The sequence below is a fragment of the Hemiscyllium ocellatum genome, chromosome 50 (genome assembly GCF_020745735.1).
Source record: "Hemiscyllium ocellatum isolate sHemOce1 chromosome 50, sHemOce1.pat.X.cur, whole genome shotgun sequence".
NCBI classification, from domain to species: Eukaryota; Metazoa; Chordata; class Chondrichthyes; order Orectolobiformes; family Hemiscylliidae; genus Hemiscyllium; species Hemiscyllium ocellatum.
In genome coordinates this window covers 6,374,270-6,389,269 of record NC_083450.1, presented here as the reverse complement: position 1 = coordinate 6,389,269, position 15,000 = coordinate 6,374,270, and the positions used below count along the sequence as shown (strand labels likewise).

Genomic DNA, 15,000 nt, shown 5'->3' with positions numbered 1-15,000 from the left:
ACTCTCTCACACTGACACTCTCACACTGATACAGACACTCTCACACTGACACAGCCACACTCTCTCACACTGACACTCTCACACTGACACGGACACTCTCACACTGATACAGACACTCTCACACTGACACAGCCACACTCTCTCTCACTGACACAGCCACACTCTCTCACACTGACACTCTCACACTGATACAGACACTCTCACACTGACACAGCCACACTCTCTCACACTGACACTCTCACACTGACACGGACACTCTCACACTGATACAGACACTCTCACACTGACACAGCCACACTCTCTCACACTGACACAGACACTCTCTCACACTGACACAGTCTCTCACACTGAGGAGCAGGAATGACACCGTAGCCTGGTCCCTGAGGGGTTCTCATTCGTTCTCTGGTACGCACTGGCGCACTGTCTCACGCGAGAGAAATCACTTGTTCCTGGCGTTGTAACTAACTTGTAACCTGAGGGTTGAGCTGTTAGTGTGTGGGCTCTCTATATCACATCCAGGACGGAGCTAAGAGCAGAGACCCTACCCCCCCCCGCCCTTCACCCAAAGGCTGAGGACTGATTTTGAGCTGGCTAAGTGTGTCAAGGGAGGTGACACAATGATAGCGTTAAGGCGCAGAGATCACTTGGGGCTGACCCTTGTGTTATCTGCCGTCTGGTTCAGTTGGGGTTCGGGTCTTCTCGTTGTTTTTGGGGACCGTGGTCGACCCATCCCCACCTCGTTGGAGTTCTGCGGTCTGACATTGATGGGGGCAGGCCCAAAGGGCAGAGGGAACGGCGGCGTGTTGGGGTTCGGCTGAGGAACAGTCATTCGGCTGTGGTGGCCTCACCCATGTATCTGACAGACAATGTCGCCACCTGCTGCTCATGACCCAAACTGCGCTTGGAGCCCTCTCACTGTTCACCAGGTATAGTCACTTAGATTAGATTACTGACAGTGTGGAAACAGGCCCTTCGGCCCAACAAATCCACACCGACCCTCTGAAGCGTATACCTCCCAGACCCACACTCATACAATTACCTCTTCACCTAACACTACGGGCAACTTAGCACGGCCAACCCACCCTAACCTGCACATCCCTGGGCACTATGGGACAATTTAGCACGGCCAATCCACCCTAACCTGCACATCCCTGGGCACTACGGGACAATTTAGCATGGCCAATCCACCCTAACCTGCACATCCCTGGGCACTACGGGACAATTTAGCATGGCCAATCCACCCTAACCTGCACATCCCTGGGCACTATGGGACAATTTAGCATGGCCAATCCACCCTAACCTGCACATCTTTGGACTGTGGGAGGAAACCCACGCAGACTCGGGGAGAATGTGCAAACTCCACACAGTCAGTCGCCTGAGGCGGGAATTGAACCCGGGTCTCTGGCGCTGTGAGGCAGCAGGGCTAACCACTGTGCCACCGTCCTGCAAACCCTTTCCCCCACTTCATGCACAGAGTCAAAGAGTGGTTCTGGCGCAGAGGGGTGCGATTCAGATAGTGCCTAGAGATAAGCCATCACCCCCCTCCCCAATTTCTCACACAATACACCCACTCAGATACCTTCATTGTCTCATTGAACCTGCCCACACCACATTCTCAAACTGTATGTTTCACACCCGAACTGACCCTCCCACAGCACCCGCTCCCTCAGCGCTGACCCTCCCACAGCGCCCACTCCCTCAGCACTGACCCTCCCACAGCGCCCACTCCCTCAGCACTGACCCTCCCACAGCGCCCACTCCCTCAGCACTGACCCTCCCACAGCACCCACTCCCTCAGCACTGACCCTCCCACAGCGCCCACTCCCTCAGCGCTGACCCTCCCACAGCGCCCGCTCCCTCAGCGCTGACCCTCCCACAGCGCCCGCTCCCTCAGCACTGACCATCCCACAGCGCCCGCTCCCTCAGCACTGACCCTCCGACAGCGCCCACTCCCTCAGCGCTGACCCTCCCACAGCGCCCGCTCCCTCAGCGCTGACCCTCCCACAGTGCCCACTCCCTCAGCACTGACCCTCCCACAGTGCCCGCTCCCTCAGCACTGACCCTCCGACAGCGCCCACTCCCTGAGCACTGACCCTCCCACAGCGCCCAATCCCTCAGCACTGACCCTCCCACAGTGCCCGCTCCCTCAGCGCTGACCCTCTGACAGTGCCCACACCCTCAGCACTGACCCTCCCACAGCATCCGCTCCCTCAGCGCTGACCCTCCCACAGCGCCCACTCCCTCAGCACTGACCCTCCCACAGCGCCCACTCCCTCAGCACTGACCCTCCCATAGCGCCCACTCCCTCAGCACTGACCCTCCCACAGCACCCACTCCCTCAGCACTGACCCTCCCACAGCACCCGCTCCCTCAGTGCTAACCCTCTCACAGTGCCCGCTCCCTCAGCACTGACCTTCCGACAGCGCCCACTCCCTCAGCACTGACCCTCCCACAGCGCCCACTCCCTCAGCACTGACCCTCCCACAGCGCCCGCTCCCTCAGCGCTGACCCTCTGACAGTGCCCACACCCTCAGCACTGACCCTCCAACAGCACCTGCTCCCTCAGCACTGACCCTCCCACTGCACCCGCTCCCTCAGCACTGACCCTCCCACAGCACCCCCTCCCTCAGCACTGACCCTCCCACAGCACCCGCTCCCTCAGTGCTAACCCTCCCACAGCGCCCACTCCCTCAGCACTGACCCTCCCACAGCACCCGCTCCCTCAGCACTGACCCTCCCACAGCGCCCACTCCCTCAGCGCTGACCCTCCCACAGCGCCCGCTCCCTCAGCGCTGACCCTCCCACAGTGCCCGCTCCCTCAGCACTGACCCTCCCACAGTGCCCACTCCCTCAGCACTGACCCTCCCACAGTGCCCGCTCCCTCAGCGCTGACCCTCTGACAGTGCCCACACCCTCAGCACTGACCCTCCAACAGCACCTGCTCCCTCAGCACTGACCCTCCCACTGCACCCGCTCCCTCAGCACTGACCCTCCCACAGCACCCGCTCCCTCAGCACTGACCCTCCCACAGCACCCGCTCCCTCAGTGCTAACCCTCCCACAGCGCCCACTCCCTCAGCACTGACCCTCCCACAGCACCCGCTCCCTCAGCACTGACCCTCCCACAGCGCCCACTCCCTCAGCGCTGACCCTCCCACAGCGCCCGCTCCCTCAGCGCTGACCCTCCCACAGTGCCCGCTCCCTCAGCACTGACCCTCCCACAGTGCCCGCTCCCTCAGCACTGACCCTCCCACAGTGCCCGCTCCCTCAGCGCTGACCCTCTGACAGTGCCCACACCCTCAGCACTGACCCTCCCACAGCACCCGCTCCCTCAGCGCTGACCCTCCCACAGCGCCCACTCCCTCAGCGCTGACCCTCCCACAGCGCCCACTCCCTCAGCGCTGACCCTCCCACAGCGCCCACTCCCTCAGCACTGACCCTCCCACAGCACCCACTCCCTCAGCACTGACCCTCCCACAGCACCCGCTCCCTCAGTGCTAACCCTCTCACAGTGCCCACTCCCTCAGCACTGACCCTCCCACAGTGCCCGCTCCCTCAGCGCTGACCCTCTGACAGTGCCCACACCCTCAGCACTGACCCTCCAACAGCACCTGCTCCCTCAGCACTGACCCTCCCACAGCGCCCGCTCCCTCAGCGCTGACCCTCCCACAGCACCCACTCCCTCAGCACTGACCCTCCCACAGTGCCCGCTCCCTCAGCACTGACCCTCCCACAGCGCCCACTCCCTCAGCACTGACCCTCCCACAGCGCCCACTCCCTCAGCACTGACCCTCCCACAGTGCCCGCTCCCTCAGCGCTGACCCTCTGACAGTGCCCACACCCTCAGCACTGACCCTCCAACAGCACCTGCTCCCTCAGCACTGACCCTCCCACTGCACCCGCTCCCTCAGCACTGACCCTCCCACAGCACCCGCTCCCTCAGCACTGACCCTCCCACAGCACCCGCTCCCTCAGTGCTAACCCTCCCACAGCACCCGCTCCCTCAGCACTGACCCTCCCACTGCACCCGCTCCCTCAGCACTGACCCTCCCACTGCACCCGCTCCCTCAGCACTGACCCTCCCACAGCGCCCACTCCCTCAGCACTGACCCTCCCACAGTGCCCGCTCCCTCAGCGCTGACCCTCTGACAGTGCCCACACCCTCAGCACTGACCCTCCAACAGCACCTGCTCCCTCAGCACTGACCCTCCCACTGCACCCGCTCCCTCAGCACTGACCCTCCCACTGCACCCGCTCCCTCAGCACTGACCCTCCCACAGCACCCACTCCCTCAGCACTGACCCTCTGGCAGCACCCGCTCCCTCAGTGCTAACCCTCTGTCAGTGCCCACTCCCTCAGCATTGACCGTCCGACAGTGCCCACTCCCTCAGCATTGTCCCTCTGACAGTCCCTTCGCCCTCAGCGCTGTCCGTTTGACGGGATGGAGATGGAGGGTAGGAGAGAGCAGGAGAGTGTGTGTGTGTGTGTGTGAGGGTGCATGTGAGTGTGTGTGTGTGAGGGTGTGTGTGTGTGTGTGAGAGAGAGAGAGAGAGATGGAGGGAAGTGCTTGGTAATGAACCAGGCCAGGTGTTTGATTTAGTTGTGGGTGAGCACTTTGGAGAGAGTGACCATAACTTGGTTGTGTTTAGTTTAGTGGTGGAAAGGGATAGGTACATGCCACAGGACAAGAGTTATAGATGGAGGGAGGGCAATTATAATGCGATTAGGCAAGACTTTAGATGCGTAGAATGGGGTAGCAAAATGCAGGGGATGCAGACAATGGAAATGTGGAGCTGGTTTAAGGAACAGATACTGCATGTCCTTGATAGGTATGTCCCTGTCAGGCAGGCAGGATGTGATCAGGTAAGGGAACTGTGGTTTACTAAGGAAATTGTATCTCTTGTTATGAGGAAGGAGGCTTGTGTGTTGATGAGGTAAGATGGTACAGATGAGGCGATGGAGAGTTTCAGATCAGCTAGGAAGGATTTAAAGAGAGAGTTAAGAAGAGCAAAGAGTAGTCTTTAGCAAATAGAATAAAGGAGAACCCTAAAGTTTTCTACAGGTATGTGAGGAATAAAAGGATGATCAGGGTCAATCAAAGACCGAAGTGGGAAGTTGAGTGTGGACCCTGTGGAGATCGGAGAGGTGCTAAATGAACATTTCTTATCGGTTTTCACTCAGGAAAAGGAGAATATTGTAGAGGAGAAGAATGAGGTACGAGATATTAGACTAGGAAGGATCAAGGTTAGTTATGGATAGGTGTTATCAATTCTAGAAGGAGGGACAGTAGACAAGTCCCCTGGGTCAGATGAGATTTATCTGAGGATTCTCTGGAAAGCTAGGAAAGAGATAGCAGAGCCTTTGGCTTTGATATTTGAGTCGTCATTGTCTACAGGTTTGGTACCAGAGGACTGGAGGATTACAAAGGTGCCATTGTTCAAGAAGGGCAGCAGAGATGACCCAGGTAATTATAGATCAGTGAGCCTTACTTCTGTTGTAGGAAAGGTTTTGGAAAGGATAAGATTTATAATTATCAAGCAAGCAAAAATTTGATTTCAGATAGTCAACATGGTTTCGTCAAGGGCAGGTTGTGTCTCACAAACCTAAGTTTTTTTGAGAAGGTGACCAAGCATGTAGATGAGGGTAGGGCAGTTGACGTGGTGTACATGGACTTCAGTAAAGGTTCCACACGGGTGGCTGTTAGAGAAAATACAGAGGCATGGAATTGAGGGTGATTTAGCAGTTTGGATTAGAAACTGGCTTTCTGAAAGAAGGCAGCGAGTGGTGGTTGATGGAAAATATTCAGCCTGGAGTCCGGTTATTAGTGGTGTGCCACAAGGATCTGTTTTGGGACCACTGCTGTTTGTCATTTTTATAAATGACTTGGACGCAGGCATAGGTGGATGGATTAGTAAATTTGCAGACGACACTAAAGTCGGTGGAGTAGTGGACAGTGTGGAAGAATGTTACAGGTTGCAGGGGGACTTGGATAAACTGTAGAATTGGGCTGAGAGGTGGCAAATGGAGTTCAATGCAGCTAAATGTGAGGTGATGCACTTTGGGAAGAATAACAGGAAGGCAGAGTACTGGGTCAATGGAAAGATTCTTGGTAGTGTGGATGTGCAGAGGGATCTTGGAGTCCATGTACATAGATCCCTGAAAGTTGCCACCCAGGTGGATAGTGCTGTTAAGGCGGCATATGGTGTGTTCGGTTTCATTGGTAGAGGGATTGAGTTCCGGAGCCACAATATCATGCTGCAACTATGTGCGGTCACTCTTGGAATATGGTGTACAGTTCTGGTCGCCATATTTCGGGAAGGATGTGGAAGCATTGGAAAAGGTGCAGAGGAGATTTACCAGGATGTTACCTGGTCTGGAGGGAGGGTCTTATGAGGAAAGGCTGAGAGACTTGGGTCTGTTCTCGTTGGCAACAAGAGGCTAAGGGGGGATTTGATAGAGACATACAAGATGATCAGAGAATTAGATAGAGGTAGACAGTGAAAGTCCTTTTCCTAGGATGATGACAGCGTGTACGAGAGGGCATAACTGCAAATTGAGGAGTGATAGATTTAAGACAGATGTCAGAGGCAGGTTCTTTACCCAGAGAGTGGTAAGGGCGTGGAATGCCCTACCTGCTAATGTAGTCAACTCAGCCCCATTAGGGAGATTCCAACAATCCTTGGATGAGCACATGGATGATTTTGGGATAGTGTAGGGGGACGAGTTGAGAGTAGTTCACAGGTCGGCGCAACATCGAGGGCCGAAGGGCCTGTTCTGCCCCGTATTGTTGTATGCTCTGGGAACGGGAAAGGGAGGGATGGACAGAGGGAGATGGTGCCCGCTGTGCCTAGACAGTGACCTCTGCAAGTTGAGGTCAGTCGGATTTCCTGATGGCAGACTGACCGGACCCTTGCTTGTTACACCCACAGGTACCAACTCATCGTGAGGAAGCAACAAATCTCCATTCCAGTCTCTCCGGACTGCCCAGTGTGGTTTCTGCAGCTCTGGCTGCCGCCGGGCTCAACCACCCAGCGCAGGACGTGTGCAGAGGTAGGGGGTGTCCCACACACCCACCCTGACCCTGACCCTAAGCCTAACCCTTAACCCTAACCCTATCCCCCATCCTAACCCTAACCCTAACCGACCCAGCGCAGGACGTGTGTAGAGGTAGGAGGTGTCCCACACACCCACCCTGACCCTGACCCTAAGCCTAACCCTTAACCCTAACCCTATCCCCCATCCTAACCCTAACCCTAACCGACCCAGCGCAGGATGTGTGCAGAGGTAGGGGTGTCCCACACACCCACCCTAACCCTTAACCCTAACCCACACCCTAACCCTAACCCACACCCCCACCCTAACCCTAAACCTAACCCTGACCCTGACCCTAACCCTAACCTACCCAGCGCAGGACGTGTGCAGAGGTAGGAGGTGTCCTACACTAACCCTAACCCTAACCCTATCCTACACCCACCCTAACCCTAACCCTAACCCACCCACCCAGCGCAGGACGTGTGCAGAGGTAGGATGTGTCCCACACACCCACCCTAAACCCTAACCCACACCCTAACCCTAACCCACACACCCACCCTAACCCTAAACCTAACCCTAACCCTAACCCACCCAGCGCAGGACGTGTGCAGAGGTAGGAGGTGTCCTATACTAACCCTAACCCTATCCTGCACCCACCCTAACCCTATCCTGCACCCACCCTAACCCTATCCTGCACCCACCCTAACCCTATCCTACACCCACCCTAACCCTAACCCTATCCTACACCCACCCTAACCCTAACCCACCTACCCAGCACTGGGTGTGTGTCCAGGTAGGAGCTGTTGCACACCCTAACCCTAACCCACCCAGCACAGAGCTGAGGTAGGAGTTGTCCTGTGCACCCTAACCCCAACCCTTGACCCCAAATCTAACCCAACTCCAAACCCTAGCACCAACCCCCTGCTGCCCGGAACCACTGCCCGGACCCTGACCACTGCCTGACAGCCATCTTCTCTCTGGCGTGTCGGTCCATTTGCCCACTGCCCTAACGCCCTCCCCTGCTCCTTTCGGCAGCTTTTGCCTCTGGGGGTTCCCAGGCGCTCTCTTCGGAGACCAAAGCCGATGACAAGGAGAAGGAGAACAGTCTCGGCTCCCAGCTGGAAGATGACCTGTCGGAGGACGACGACGCCAGCGATCCCAGGAAAGACAAGCTTAGCCGCAGTCGCTCAAGGTGGGTCGCTGTCTCCCCTCACCCCCCCCGACCCTGTGCGCTGCCCATCGTGCTGTCCCCCTCACACGCATACCGTCCTATTCGCAAAGTCTACGTGTGCTGGTCTTCCCAATCTCTCATAGCAACTCGCGGTGACCACTCTGCCCCTCGAGCCTGTTCTGTTCCATCGTGATTCAGCCAACCCTTGTTTTGAGAGGGGTCACTGGGTTAAAGTTCAGAGGGCACTGGGTTCAAATCCCCCTCCAAATTTGCAACACAAACATAGAATTATAAGTTAGTCGAATGGTGGTGGATTTGCCTTCAAAGCCCCATCAGGGTTTGCTAACTGAGGGGGTGAGGGGGGTGGGAAATCTTACCTAGTCTGGGCCTACACGTGACTCCAGACCCCTCCACACTCCCCAACTCAAATCTGAAACTGGCTGCCCCTAGGCCCCTCATTACCATCCCAAAAGAAGCCCCACCTTCTCGCCAGTCCCTTCCCAGAGACGAAAAATCTATCCGTCCCTCGGATGCATGCCCCTTCATCCTGCGTCCAGGACCCCCACCCCAACTCCCACCAGCCCGTGTCTGACTCCCCAACCCAGAGAGACCAGGGCCTAGACTCTCTGTAACATTTAATCCGTTCCGATTTGGTCACGCGGGCGCTGGGGATTCTGGGTCGGGGTTTCCTCTGAGGATTACGGCCACCTCTGACTCCTGGAAAACATTCCCTGTTCGGACCCCTGACCGCTTCCTGGGACAAGGAATCCCCGCTCTCTGGGTGAACGCATTTCTCCTCACCTCCTGTCCCGCCCCATCTCCTTCAGACGGTGACTCCCAGTCACAGGGAATGTCCTGTTAGATATTTACAGGTTTCTATGAGATTCTACCCCCATTTCCATACCCCCCAGGAACGTAATCCTAACTGATCCGGCCTCCCACCATATGATACTTGCTCCCATCCCAGGAATCAGTCTTTGTTACACTCCCTCCCATAGCCAGCACATCCATCCTCAGAGACAAACTGCACACAGTATTCCAGGTACGGTCTCACCCTGCACAATTGCCGTGGTTAGCACCACTGCCTCACGGCGCCAGGGACCCGGGTTCGATTCCACCCTCAGGTGACTGTCTGTGTGGGGTTTGCACATTCTCCCCGTGTCTGCGTGGGTTTTCACCCACAGTCCAAAGATGTGCAGGTTAGGGTGGATTGGCCATGCTAAATTGTCCCATAGTGCCCAGGGATGTGCAGGTTAGGGTGGATTGGCCATGCTAAATTGTCCCGTAGTGCCCAGGGATGTGCAGGTCAGGGTGGATTGGCCATGTTAAATTGTCCCATAGTGCCCCAGGGATGTGCAGGTTAGGGTGGATTGGCCATGCTAAATTGTCCCATAGTGCCCAGGGATGTGCAGGTTAGGGTGGATTGACCATGCTAAATTGTCCCATAGTGCCCAGGGATGTGCAGGTTAGGGTGGATTGGCCATGCTAAATTGTCCCGTAGTGCCCAGGGATGTGCAGGTCAGGGTGGATTGGCCATGTTAAATTGTCCCATAGTGCCCCAGGGATGTGCAGGTTAGGGTGGATTGGCCATGCTAAATTGTCCCATAGTGCCCAGGGATGTGCAGGTTAGGGTGGATTGGCCATGCTAAATTGTCCCGTAGTGCCCAGGGATGTGCAGGTTAGGGTGGATTGGCCATGCTAAATTGTCCCATAGTGCCCAGGGATGTGCAGGTTAGGGTGGGGTGGGAAATGTTAGGGGATTGAGATCGGGTAGGGGTGTGTGTCTGGGTGAGATGGCCTTCAGAGGGTTGGTATGGACTCGATCGGCCGAGTGGCCTGTTTCCACAGTGTAGGGATTCTGTGATACAGCAAGCGTTCTGTTGCACCTATCGCCATGATGCCCAGCGTATCGTTTGGTGCTTTTCGTTGCAGTGCTGGTGAGTTGGGCCGAAGGGTTTGTTTCTGTGCTGCATGAGGAGACACTCTGGTCTTGCTGCACGTTTTCCCCCTTTTACCCCTTCCCCCCACCTCTTTACCTTCTCCCCGTTGCCACACTCTGGGTAAATAATCCACCGCCGTTCCCCCAATCCGGCTCCCGGTGAGAGTGATCTCCGTTCCGTCACGCGCGCGGTCTGTGTCTCTCCCCAAACCTCCTCCAGCTCAGCTGACCTCTCCCCATCCCTCCTCCCCTCAGTACCCACGAGGACGACGACCTGAACCCAGAGCAGAAGGCTGAGCGGGAGAAGGACCGGCGCATGGCGAACAACGCCCGGGAGCGACTCCGCGTACGCGACATTAACGAGGCCTTCAAGGAGCTAGGCCGCATGTGCCAACTCCACATGAAGAACGACAAGCCGCAGACCAAGCTCCTGATCCTCCACCAGGCCGTCTCCGTCATTCTCGGCCTGGAGCAACAAGTCAGAGGTAGGCCCGATTGTAAGTGGTTCCCCTAGGCTACACACCGTGAGGTGGGTTCAGTGGTGGACAACTCAGAGGTAGGCCCAATCGTAAATGGAGCCTTAGTCTACACACTGGGAGATGGGGACAGAGGTGGTCAAGTGAGAGGTAGGCCCTATTGTAAATGGAGCCTTGAGCAACACATCGGGAGGTGGGGACAGCTGTGGTCAGGTGAGAGGTAGGCCTGATTGTAAATGGTGCCCTAGGCTACACACCGTGAGGTGGGTTCAGTAGTGGACAACTCAAAGACTGGGGCGGGAGAGTGAGAGAGTGAGGGCACGAGAGAGAGAGACAGAGAGAGAGACAGAGAGAGAGAGGGCGCGAGAGACAGAGCGAGCAGGGGCGTGAGAAGCAGAGACGGTGAGACAGAGAAAGAGAGGAGATTAGAGAGAGAGAATAGGGCACGAGAGAGAGAAGGAGAGAGGGCGCGAGAGAGAGAGTGAGGCCACGAGAGACAGATGGAGAGACAGAGGGGGGGAGAGAGAGAGAGAGAGGGCGCGAGACAGAGAGGGAGATACAGAGAGAAAGAGAGACGGCACGAGAGACAGAGGGAGAGAGAGAGCGCAAGACAGAGAGAGATAGAGACAGAGAGGTCGCGAGAGAGACTGGGGCGCGAGAGAGAGAGAGAGTGGGGGCGAGAGAGAGGGAGCAAGAGACAGAGAGAGAGGGAGAGACAGGGGGGGGGGGAGAGAGAGAATAGGGCACAACAGAGAGAGAGGGGGCGAGAGACAGAGAGAGAGAGGGCGAGAGAGAGAGTGAGGGCACGAGAGAGACAGAGAGAGAGAGGGTACAAGACAGAGAGGGAGAGACAGAGAGTGCGAGACAGAGAGCGCAGGACAGAGAGGGAAAGAGAGAGAGAGAGGGCGAGAGAGAGAGACAGAGAGAGGGTGCGAGAGACAGAGAGAGAATAGGGCACGACAGAGAGAGAGGAAGAGACATCAGGGACACCTGCACCAACAAACCCCACCGCCTTGTGGCTGAACACTTCAAGTCCCCCTCCCACTCTGCCAAGGACTTGCAGATCATGGGTCTCCTCCATTGCCAGACCCTTACCACCCGACGCCTGGAGGAAGAGCGTCTCATCTACCGCCTTGGGATCCTCTCCGATGAGTGAAGTCGGGAGCTTTGTTGGCTGGTGTGGAGAGGATAGACCGAATGGCCCTCCTCCCTTGGGAGCTGAGTGCGCCTCCGAGTCTGAGGTGACAGGCTCGAATCTCAGTGAAGAGAGTCTGCCATCTTTATCCGCATTGGCCTGGGACCCCTGAGCAAAAGGGTTCATCAGAGGGGGAAATGGAGGAGACACTTGTGGTACAGTTGTAGTGTCCCTACCTCTGGGCCAGAAGACCTGGGATTCAAGTCCCACTGTGCTGTGGAGGTAGGCCTGAATGACTTAGCTAGGAAATTAGTTAGGTCAGAGGCTGTTGATAGGACTGAAAGAGGGCTTTCAGCCCATCATCTCTGCACTGGTCATCAAGCACCTCTCTATTCCTGCCCCATTCTCCAGCACTTGGACTGTAGCCTTACACATTCCAAGTGCTCATCTGGATAAAGACACTTAAAAAAACATTCTTTGGGGGTCCCTGACTTCCGAGAATAACCAGGCAGGAGGCTGGGAGAACGCGGCAAGCCAGGAGGTGGAGAAGTTAACGTTTCGGGGTCTGACCCTTCCTCAGGGCTGGAGGGAGGGGGAGCTGCAGAGACAGGGGGAGGAGGGGACAGGGTGGTGACGTGGGGGTGGGGGAAGACAGGCAGAGGGTACGACCTGGTTGGTCAATGAATGTGTCACCCCTCCCCCAGCCCTGAAGAAGGGTGTACCCCGAAACGTCGACTTCACCACCTCCTGATGCTGCCTGGCTTGACGCGTTCTTCCAGCCTGCTGCCTGTCTACGTTGGATTCCAGCATCTGCAGTGTTTAACTGGCTCTTAACACACACTTTCTCAGCAGTGAGTTCCAGACACCCAACCCCCCCAGATGAAAAATCTTCCTCCAGTCCTTTCTGAACCTCCTGCTCCCTGTCTTCAGTCTCCATGGTAGCCCCTAGGATGTTTGGGGTGGAGCGGGGAGCGGGGAGTTCAGGCAATGGGAACATTTTGCTCTCCAGTCCCTGCCCCATGGTCCGTTCCTCCCACATCCGTCAAGAGTTTTACCTGCACTTCCGCACGCGCACGTCACCTACTGTGTCCGTTGTTCCCGATGTGGTCTCCTCTACATCGGGAATACATGATGCCTACTTGCAGAGCGCTTCAGAGAACATCTCGCGCACCAACCAGCCCCACTGCCCTGTGGCTGAACACTTTAACGCCCACCCTCACCTCCCACTCCGCCAAGAACATGCAGATCCTGGGCTTCCTCCATCGCCTCACCCTAACCACCTGACGCTTGGAGGAAGAACGTCCCATCTTCCGCCTCACGACCCTCCAACCCCAGGGCATCAATGTTGGTTTCACCAGATTAAATAGTTCCCCTCCGCCCCCCTCCCCACCCCATCTTCTAATCTTCTCATGACCTAACCTACCATCCCACTTATCCACTCCACCCTCCTCTCTGACCTATCACCTTTACCCCCACCTCCATCCACCTATCGTACTCTCAGCTACCTTTCTCCCCCCCCCCCCCCCCCAGCCCTACTTCCCCCTCCCATTTTAACCTCGAATGAGTCTTGGGCCAACCCTCCCCAACTATTCCTGATGAAGGGCCCGGAACGTCGATTGTCCCCCTCCTCGGATGCTGCCTGACCTGCTGTGCTTTTCCAGCGCCACACTCTTGACTCTCCAGAGTCCCCTGTTCACCAACCTCCTCGTTTCGCAATGAGTTTGAGCGTCAGGGAGCCTTCGACGGTAAGTTAGCCGGGATCAGGGCGGGTGGGGGGGGAGGTGTGGAATGATGCAGGGGGGCAGCAAAGACTCACCGTGGGGGTCTTTGTCTTGCCTCTAGAGAGGAACCTGAACCCGAAAGCCGCTTGCCTGAAGCGACGGGAGGAAGAGAAGATCTCCAATGTCGAATCCACGTCCACGCACCTGGTGGTTCATCAGGGAATTGGAGACTCCCCCAACCCAATGGGGCACATGTGAGGTAGGTGAATCCCACCGTTTGAAGGAGTTGTGCAGAGATTGGTGTCGGAGGAAGGTGTTATTACCTGGTTGGGAGGGGGTGCGTGATATGTTATTGCCCAGCACTGACTTCCCATCCTTGCTGTTGGGAATTGAGGGAAAATGCTCCAGGTAAGAGCTTTCCTGACCTGTCATCTTCAGTTGCTTCATCGTCGCTCTGTCAGAAGTTCGATGTTTATGGATAATTGCCAGCTTTTCCGATCCACCTACAGCTGCTCAAACATTGAATCACGTGCAGCAGTATTTAACTCTGGGTTGACAAATGGCGAGTAACATTGATACCGGGCCAAACCATCCCCGACATGAGCGAATCTAATCCTCACCCCTCCCTTGACATTCAATGGTGTTGCCATCACTGCACCCCCCACTATCAACATCCTGGGGGTTACCATTGAGAGAGAACCTAACCATCGCGCCCTTGATGTTCAATGGTGTTACCATCACTGAATCCCCCCACTATCAACATCCTGGGGGTTACCATTGAGAGATAATCTAACCATCGCCTCCTTGATGTTCAATAGTGTTACCATCACTGACTCCCCCCACTATCAACATCCTGGGGGTTACCATTGAGAGAGAATCTAACCATCACCCCCTTGATGGTCAATGGTGTTACCATCACTGAATCCCCCCACTATCAACATCCTGGGGGTTACCATTGACCAGAAACTGAACTGGACCCAGCCATAAACACACAGGGGCTACAAGAGCAGGGTCAGAGGCTGGGAATCCTGCAGCGAGTAACTCCCCTCCTGACTCCCTCCTCCCCAAAGCCTGTCCCACCATCGACCAGGCCCGAGTCAGGAGGGTGAGGGAATATTCCCCACTCACCCCTGGACGGGGGGTCAGCTCCGACAACACTCGAGAAGTTCGACACCGTCCAGGGACAAAGCAGCCGCCCCCCCCCCCGGATTGGCACCACACCCACAAACACCCCCTTCCCTCCACCACCCCCAGTCACAGCAGGGTGTACCATCTACAAGACCCACTGCGACCAGGCTCCTTAGACTGCACCTTCCCCAAACCCGTCACCTTTACCCCCGCCCCCCCGGAGAGGCAAGGAATACGCATTGTGGCGATCCCTCAAGGTCCAGGATGATGGTCTTCGTTCCATTGATCTATTTATGGACTCACAGGTGGCATTTTGGCTTTGAATGTTCCTCCACATTCAGGCCAAGACGTTCCAGGTGGCAGACTGGGTTTTCAATGTTGCTGCCTCGCGATCTTTCT

The 15,000-nt window shown here is 56.4% G+C and overlaps 1 protein-coding gene across 1 annotated transcript in view; it reads left to right on the top strand.

Annotated features, from left to right (window-relative positions):
* LOC132805557 (transcription factor XE1.1-like) overlaps window positions 1–15,000 on the top strand; it is a 35,119-nt gene that overhangs the window by 12,640 nt on the left and 7,479 nt on the right. The window contains exons 3-6 of the mRNA XM_060820671.1: window positions 6,929–7,049; window positions 8,067–8,223; window positions 10,397–10,626; window positions 13,595–13,732. Of these exons, the coding sequence (XP_060676654.1) occupies window positions 6,929–7,049; window positions 8,067–8,223; window positions 10,397–10,626; window positions 13,595–13,731 (645 nt within the window). The 3' untranslated portion in view covers window position 13,732. The remainder of the gene's footprint in view (window positions 1–6,928; window positions 7,050–8,066; window positions 8,224–10,396; window positions 10,627–13,594; window positions 13,733–15,000) is intronic.